Source organism: Rhinolophus hipposideros, assembly GCF_964194185.1.
Source record: "Rhinolophus hipposideros genome assembly, chromosome: 1".
Classification (NCBI taxonomy): Eukaryota; Metazoa; Chordata; class Mammalia; order Chiroptera; family Rhinolophidae; genus Rhinolophus; species Rhinolophus hipposideros.
The window spans coordinates 60,976,211-60,985,234 of record NC_138047.1 but is presented as its reverse complement, the minus strand read 5'-3'; the positions used below and the strand labels follow the sequence as shown (position 1 = coordinate 60,985,234).

Below are 9,024 nucleotides of genomic sequence, written 5' to 3'. Positions count from 1 at the left end.
TTGTCAGTGCCTGCGCAGCACGTCACGTGCTCACCCTCAGTCCGCCGCCAGCCCGCGACACCTAGGATTGGATGAGAAGAAGGCGGGCTCTGCGCCTGGTCTCCGCTTCCGGTCCGAGAGCAATTAGTTGGGTCTCTCCCAAAGGTGGATGGAGAGGCGAGCGATTTTTCCTCCTTTTGCTGCTGGCGCCCTGTCCTCCACTCACCCCTCCACTGGGGTTTGGCGGCTGGGTCCCGGGGGACGGCTTTCGGGCAGGGCCCTGGGCCCCTGCCATGGAGGAAGGTGGTTCCCGCATCCGCCGGCGAGTGTGTGTCCACAAAAGGAACCGTCTTAGTCTAGGGATCATTTTTGCCGCCCCCACCGCGGCCGAGCTCACGCCGCGCGAGGAGGAGGAGGAGGAGGAGGAGACGGTGGCTGGCAGCCCGCGGCGGAAAACGGGGGGCGTGCAGCCAGTCGAGGTACAGCCCCATCAGCTCTCAAGTTCCCCCGAGTTCCCGGTTCCACTTCCCACCTTGGGGCGATGTGCAAACCCAGGTCCCCTATTGCGCGTGGCCACTGAAAGTGGGAGACCTAGCTATAGAAGGCATGGTACTTGAAACTACAAATTTTGGGCATTTCGCTTCTCGGGTGTAAACAGTTTGCCGATTACCTAATAGTCTTCATGTGCTCATCCTGGCTTTGTTATGGCTGTGAATTCTCACGTGAGGGGTATTGTTTGGTTCTCCTCGTTTTTATATACGTGTGAAACGTAGAACCCGAGACATGAAAGTTGTACGTGCAGCAAGGAAGTGGCATGACTGAGACGCAAAGTTAGAGCTCGGAGTTATTGCTGCTTCTGTTGTACTAATAACATCTGCCATTTACGTATTGCACACGCATTATAGGCTGGGTACTTGAAGCTATTTACATTATCTAGATTTTACAACTAAGTGAAATCTCAGGTCCTACGTAGTCAAGAAACTACACTTTTCACTCCACATCTTGTGTTTTTAATCACTGCACTATACTGCTATCTCCAAATTTACAACCATTCTGTTTAGCAGACCACCCTGTCAGTGTGCAGATTCCCTCTCAAGTCCAAATTCCTCGGAACAGAAGCTCTTTGGAGTGCCCAGTAGTACAAGCATGTTTTTGTCACCGGCCACTCTGTAGGATGGAGTCTGGGAGGGGAAGGATAGGGCAGTTATCAGAACTTATAGTGAGATGGCATCCCAATAGCTGCCCATCAGTCTTGCTACTGCTTTAAGGATTTAGCACTAGCTTAAGAATTAGGATCCCAGCATCACCATACACGAGCAGTGTAATTTTAGGCAAATCACAGTATTACCCTCTCTGAGCCTCCATTTCTTCATCTGAAAATGCGGATAATAGTATCTATTTCATAGGATGATTTACATTTAGGTTTGTGATCTATATGTGGCCATTTAATTATATGCCCGGTATAGTTCTAGGCTGAAACTTTTATCCTTAATGAAGCTATAATTGACCATAAATATTTTTGTTTTCTTTCCAGAATAATGATAGTGAAGAGGACATGTTTGGTGACTATGATAGTTTTGCTGAAAACTCGTTTTTAGCTCAAGTTGATGACCTGGAACAAAAATATATGCAACTTCCTGAAAACAGGAAACATGATACAGACTTTGCCGCTGATAATCTTTGCTCAGAAAGCAGCGAACAGAAACTCAGCATTACTACTGTGGGCAGCTTTACTGAGTTAAAAACAGATGAGCACACAAAGAACCAGAGCGGGCATGAAGATGTCTCTATTGAACGTGGAGCCGATCTTTTGTACGAATTCCCTTCTTCACAGGTTTTATACTTTGAAAATTTACAGAACTCTTCAAAGGATTTTGGGGATCAGTCTGCTAAAGAGAGGGATTGGAACACATCCTCTCACAAGACGGTGAATGAGGAATTGCCCCATCATAGCATAGAGCAATTCCAGCAAACTGATCAGGCGTCTTCTCAAGTCAGAACTAGTTCAGATGTGAATAGGAGAAAAAGTCTTAAAGATCATCTAAAACGTACAATGACTGGAAATGCCAAGGCCCAAACACCAATATTTTCTAGGACTAAACAGCTCAAAGAGACTCTCCTATCTGAAGAAATTAATGTTGCTAAGAAAACAATTGAGTCATCATCAGATGACCTTGGTCCTTTTTATTCATTACCCAGCAAAGTGAGAGACCTTTATGTTCAGTTCAAGGGAATTGAAAAATTATATGGTAATGCTTTTTGCTGTAATTAAAAAAACTTTACCATCATTAACATAGTATTAGTGCAAATCAATAGGAAGCACATACTTCCATGGTCATGCATCTCATCTTAAAAACAAATTAAAATGTCAGTCCTCTCTCCCCCATCCCTATCCTGTTACCACTGAACCTCTTTCCTTCCCTTTGTGGTCACACTTCTCAAACCTGTTATCCTTCCTATCTCCCTTTTCTCACTCAAACAATTCCCAGCCCACTCCAATGCTGGGTTCTGTGCTCTCAGTTACGATTAAATGACTGGAGTGTCTAAACCCAATGATGCTTTTAGTTCTAATCATCTTACCTGATTTCTCAGTAGCTTATCTGGCAGAATTGACCAGACCCATTTTGAAATACTTGTTTCTTAACTTCCTGATGTTTTTCTCAGATTGTCTAGCTGCTCCTCAGTTTCTTAGCTGGTGTTTCCTTGGCTGGCTCTGTCTTCTCTACCGAAACTTAGTTGTTCAAATTCCTTTGATTGCGAGACATCTGGAGTGAAATACGTCAGTATTACTAATACCATTGATTAAAACTAAACATTTAAAGACAGCTGAAGTTAAGATTTAAGTACAAAGAATACTGGTAATGTATTGTGTAAGGTTTTTTAAAAATCCTGGGTTCTTGCATATATTTCAAATATGTGTCATTTTGGACAAAGAAAGGACAGTTTTTGCCACTCTGGAGGATCAGCCTATCAACCAATCACTTCATAAGTATTTCTGAAATTCGTTTGTTAGTATTTTATGAACCATATGAAAACATGGGTTCTCATCTCAGGGAAAGGACAATCAGGTTAGAGAAGTAGGACTACAGGAAACAAAGTCTAATATAAGACTACAAGGGATTAATTCTAAATTGTGAGGTTTATAGTTTAAGAACTAATGAATGGTGTGGATTGCTCTTGAAGTAGATGTTAACTTTCTGCCCCGTGCTTTTCTCCTAGCACCTTGTTCTTTGTTTAATCTTCATCTCCTACCAGAATGAGTACCCTGAGGGCAGGGCTCTAACTCATTTTTTATCTGTAACTAGTGCTATGCCTGGTACACTGGTATGTTCTCAATGACTGGAGGTTGTCGGCCTACTTATGAATTCTGGCCTTGTCACTTAAACACAAGTTTAGCACTCTGAGCCTTTGTTCCTGATTTATTAAAAAGGAATGATGCTAACAGTAATAATAATAGTTGTTTTGCAAACTATATTCTGTGTCAAGGACATGCCAAATTATACTTTAGTAGTAATTAGTAGCTTTGAAGCATCAACTTTGGTAAATAACAATTTTTTAAATTTTTACCTGTAAATCTGGCTTAATGACATGATGTGTGCTACTTTTCATTGAGCTAAAGCAGTGGTTCTCAAAGTGCAGTTCTTGGACTTTGAAGGATTTTTCCTTCTTAGAAAACTTTCTTGAGATTGAAATTGTAGAAGGGGAAAATAATGTTTGTTGTTTTTTTTTTTTTATTCTACAGAATGGCAGCATACTTGCTTAACATTGAATTCTGTGCAAGAAAGAAAAAATTTAATATATTCCTTGCCAACGAGTGGTGGAAAAACCCTCGTAGCTGAAATTTTAATGCTACAAGAACTGCTTTGCCGGCACAAAGATGTTTTAATGATCCTACCATATGTGGCAATTGTCCAAGAAAAGGTGTGATTGTTTTTTTTTAACAAGTGGTATTTGCTGTTATTTTGACGTTAAGATATAAAAAGTAGGATAAATATAACAACTTTATTGACTGAAAAGGTACCTCTGTTAATGATGCAGAATTAATATGTTTAGAATGTACAAAAGCAGTATGGAGGTACGTAACTGAAAATTTCTTCTGATACTGATGACCTATTGCAGAAAAATGTATTTTTTTCCCTAAACTGGTAGATTAAACTCCATTATAAATGTTCTATTGATATTTAGTTTGGTTTCAATTATTTCATCAAAGTAAATGAGTTACTCTGATTTTTTTCACATCTGAGGAGACAGTTGAAATTTATTTTCTCATTATGTAGTTTAGAAGTTGTATTCATTTTTCAGAGATCAACACATTAGTTCTGGAATTTCTTAGATATATATGTCTTATTTGTGATCTTGTTCCCACTGATTGGTGTTAAACAGTTTTAGATTTTTTGCATTCCTGTGTGCACTTAATATTTAGAGTTCTTATTTATCTGGGATATTTTTGTTTGTTTCAACTAATATTCTAGATTTCAGGTTTGTCAAGCTTTGGTATAGAACTGGGTTTCTTTGTTGAAGAATATGCTGGAAGCAAAGGCAAATTTCCTCCAATTAAAAGGAGGGAAAAGAAATCACTGTATATTGCCACTATTGAAAAAGGACACGGTCTGGTCAACTCGTTGATTGAAACGGGAAGGATTAGCAGTCTAGGTCTGGTTGTTGTGGATGAGGTGGGTTGCTACCTTTATAACTTATCAGCATTTTTATTATACTAACATTATGTGGATCTGCTTAATACCTCTGTGAGAATAAATCATATATATTAATACATAGACAGTACAGATGAAAACATTTCATGCTTGGTAATCTTAAAGTCAGTTTTGTGTCAAGTTTTTTTTGAGTAGTAAATATGTGTGTGTATTCAATTTTATAACAGTATTTATGAATTTCAGATGTGTCAAGATATTGCCCCCAAAATCTCATTAACTTAAAATATAAGTGAAATAATGCATATATATTCTAGCTGCTATATCCAAAGTACTTAAGAGTTACAAAGTAAAGATTACTTCATTTCATAAAATTTATGCGTGTTTGATATAGGCAATGTATGCAGATTTACTTTTTTTCCTTTTTTTTAAAATCTGAAGTTGCACATGATTGGTGAAGGAAGCCGTGGGGCTGTACTGGAAATGACCCTGGCAAAAATACTCTACACTAGTAGTAAGTATTTTTTTTTTTAACATGGTCACTAATTGATTTATAATCAAGAAAACTATAAAAGACTTAATTCTATCACTAGCTAGATTTTGTAACCTAGAGTAAGATATTTAAACTTTCTGCCTTAGATTTTTTATTTCTAAGGTAAGCTGATAAATTTTTGTTAGAAGAATGAAAGAATGAGGATAATTGTGAAGCTAAATGAAATTAACACTCGACGACATCCCTGTCATTATCCTTTACTTACTAGGTATGTGTGCTTAGGCAGGTGACTCAACCTCTCTGTTTCTTCATCTGTAAAATGGTCCTGACTTGATGGGATTGTTGTGAGGATTTTATGAATTAACTCATGAGAAGCATTCAGTAGTGCCTGGTACATGGCACTGAATAAGAGTTTGTTGCTACTGCCACCGTCAATATCATCATCAGCATACCAATCATGCGGGATATTCAAATAGTCACTTTAAGGAACTATTTTTTGACATCAGACATTCTTTAAAAGTACATGAAATACTCTAAATGTTTTCTCTACTATTTAATGACATACTATTACGATAACTTAGCTTATATGTGCAAAAACTATTTAAAGGTCAAATCGTAAGAATGATTTAAAAATTTTTAATAGCAAAGGCACTTAGACATATTTTAGCACTTTATAATCATTCATTCAAAAAATATTTACTTAGGAAGCAGCTGGTAACCACAAGATGGCCTCAGGGTTTTTTGAAAATTAATTTGGGGAACTTATTCAATAATGTTGTAAAGATTTTGTTGGGTATCCGATGGACATGCATCCTATTTGGGAGACCACCTCAGAGATACTGTAGATGCCTGATCATGGCATTGTACACCAGAAGCTAAACATTAATGAATGCCAACTATAATTTTATATATATAATGTGATGGCTCGGTGTGAGGTCGGAGGGATAGTGGATGGGGGGCGGGGGGTTCACAGTGTGAGGGATATAAATGATGAACGTCTAAGTATTACCTTGTCTTATACACCTGAAACTAATAAATAAAAAAAAAAAGATTAAAAAAAATATTTACTGAGTATGTGCCAGGCACTACTTTAAGTGCCAGGATGCAGCAGTGAATAAAACAAAGTGACTGTCTTCATCAAACATTTTAGTGAAAGTGAACAGACAATAAGCAGATAAACAAGAAGACTATGATGTATCAGATGGTGACAAGTTCTTTGGAAAAATACAAAGCAGGGATAGAGAGGAGAATGATCACCTTGTAAAATTTAGTGTGTGCTGACTGTTCTTATCTCAACTTTTCTTCAGCCTTTGTTTATCATTCTTTTGCCCTTCGGGTGCTGCAACATTATTCTATCTTGGTTTCCCTATTATCTCTGTAAGGGGGATCATGTGTTAGCATGGAAAAATAGCGTAGCATAATGGCTGAGGATAGACTGTGGAAGTAGATTCAAATGCTGGCTCACTTTTAACTATGTACATTATCTTGGGCAAGTTATCATAACTGCTTCTTTCCTTATGTCTCAAAAATGGATGATAGTAGTAGAACCTTCCTCACTGAATTGCTGTGAAGATGGCATGAGTTAATCTATGTCAAGAATCTAGCATAGTACCTACACGTAGTGGACATGTGTTTGCTGTTGCTGTATACTTCTTTTTTTCTTACTATCACCAGTACCTTACACTTAATAGATATTTAAATGAAATGAATCTCTCTAGTTTTTCCTTCTTGTCTCCTTTGTGACACTTTGTTCTAAGCATGCTCATTATGTACATTGTTGTTACCATAGATTCATCTTAGCCTCTTCTCTGGTTTCCTACTTCATACAGTTTCTGCTAATTCTCATCCACACTCATGACTTCAAGTGTTTCCTGTGTGCAGATGGCTCCCAGTCTCTATTTCCAGCTTACAGTTCTCTTCTGAGTAATATCATCTGCAAATTGGACATTCAACTTGAATATCCTGTGAACAGCTCAGATTCACCATGTCTAAGTCTAACTCTTTTCCTTCAAACTCATTCTTCAGTCTGAATTCCCTGCCACCATTTGCCAGCCAGCCAGCCAAGCCAGAATCTTACAATCTTCACTCTTGCATTCTGTCGGCAACCAAATCCTATCTGGGCTACCTCATAAATACATTTTTAAATTCTCTCCCTCCTGTCCCTTTTTAACTACTAAATCTTGAGCTCAGTACCTCATCCTTTCTTACCTAGATCACCACAGAAATGATGAAATAAACAAGGTCTTTCATCTACCTTCACTCGTGATCACTGCCCTCTCTCCGACCAAGTCTATCTTACCTACTGCAGTTAGAATATTTCCCAAATGCAAATTCCATTACCGTGTTTCCCCGAAAATAAGACCTAGCCAGATAATCAGCTCTAATGCGTCTTTTGGAGCGAAAATTAATATAAGACCTGGTATTATATTATATTACATTTTACCCAGTCTTGTAGTAAAATAAGACCGGGTCTTATATTAATTTTTGCTCCAAAAGACGCATTAGAGCTGATTGTCCAGCTAGATCTTATTCCTGGGGGAAACAGTAGTTTATTTTACTATTTACAGTCCTTTCACAGCTTCCCTCTGTTTCTGCATAAATTCCACATGTCTAAGGACAGCCTTTCTTTGTTTGGCCCTATGCTCACCTCTTCAGCTTTAGTCTACCCTTATGGAGTGGGAAGGGACAACACTTACTTCTCTTTCAGATAATACCTTGAGTGATAAAAGACAAAAGACAGCAACAATGAAGAAGCATTTGTTAAGAAGGCTTCTTTGTTCTTTCATTCAATAGCTAAGTCTGTAGAAAGCAGCAATTATGTATTTTGCCTAAGAAGTCAGGCAACTTCATGAATTTTACTCCACCTTTATTTTAAAATAAAGAAAAATTAACCTGATAGCAAGATCCCATAAAGGAGTTTTCATGTGGCAAGAGCTCAGGACCCATTCAGCCCTGCATCCGACACTGTACGTCTCTATATAACTGTACCTGTGGAACCTGTTGTAACTCTTCATAACGATGGAGAGCAACAAGCATATTTATACTCATTGTTTAGAAATCTTAATAAAGATGCTATTTCTTGCCAAGTTTGAAATTTTATATAATTCTAAATAGTAATTTTCAGGATATAAGAAAGTTTTCATTCTTTGATTGCTAGATTAATGCTCTCATAATATTCTTGCATTTTTCTTACCTCCTCCTTCCACCTTTCTCAAATCACTCAGGAGGAGTGTTTTAGAACACAAAAAGGTTGCTAAAATTTCTATCATGATATACTAAGTAACAAATTTTTCTCAATACTTTGGGTTTTTTTTTCTTTTAGAAACAACTCAAATTATTGGTATGAGTGCAACATTAAACAATGTTGAAGACCTACAGAAGTTCCTTCAAGCAGAATATTACACCGATCAATTCAGACCAGTATGTACCTGAGGTTTGCACTGTATTGATTTGTTATGTATCATTTTACTTAGAAACAAAAGTAGCAATGTACCATGTAAAAAAATTCTATAGAGTGGTGAAGGGCCATAATTCCACTCACCACCGTGGCTATATGCTAATAAGAGGCTGTGTATATAGAATGTAAACTCTGTGGGGTCAGGGATCTTGTCTTGGGTCACAAATGTATCTGTAGCACCTAGAACAGTGCCTGGCCCATGGGCCTTCAGTGAATGTTTATTGAATGAAATTTTCCAAACCCACTCTATTTTTCCACTTCTTATTTTCTGAGGTGAAATTTTCCATTCAGTCAAAATTTAGTGACTTACGTTTTGAGTTGTTGGCACATTAAAAAAGTTATCTTAAAGTTAAAATATTTATGTTTTGGTAATTGTAATGCTTTTAAAATAAGTTTAGACTTCATGTGGATTTAAATTTAAACTCCCCAATGATAGCATTCCCAAA

At 37.6% G+C, this 9,024-nt stretch overlaps 1 protein-coding gene across 6 annotated transcripts in view; it reads left to right on the top strand.

Moving 5' to 3' along the window:
* The first annotated feature begins 54 nt into the window (after positions 1-54).
* HELQ (helicase, POLQ like) overlaps positions 55-9,024 on the top strand; it is a 44,300-nt gene continuing 35,330 nt past the window's right edge. For 2 of the 6 annotated variants that reach the window (XR_013992026.1, XR_013992027.1), the window contains exons 1-6: positions 55-458; positions 1,514-2,228; positions 3,722-3,900; positions 4,452-4,652; positions 5,070-5,142; positions 8,444-8,541. Coding sequence is in view for 4 of the 6 variants with exons in the window: in XM_081029378.1 (XP_080885504.1) it covers positions 72-458; positions 1,514-2,228; positions 3,722-3,900; positions 4,452-4,652; positions 5,070-5,142; positions 8,444-8,541 (1,653 nt within the window). In the remaining 2 variants the exon portion in view is untranslated. The remainder of the gene's footprint in view (positions 459-1,513; positions 2,229-3,721; positions 3,901-4,451; positions 4,653-5,069; positions 5,143-8,443; positions 8,542-9,024) is intronic. The other 4 variants (XM_081029378.1, XM_081029376.1, XM_081029379.1 and 1 more) reach the window with 2 other exon arrangements.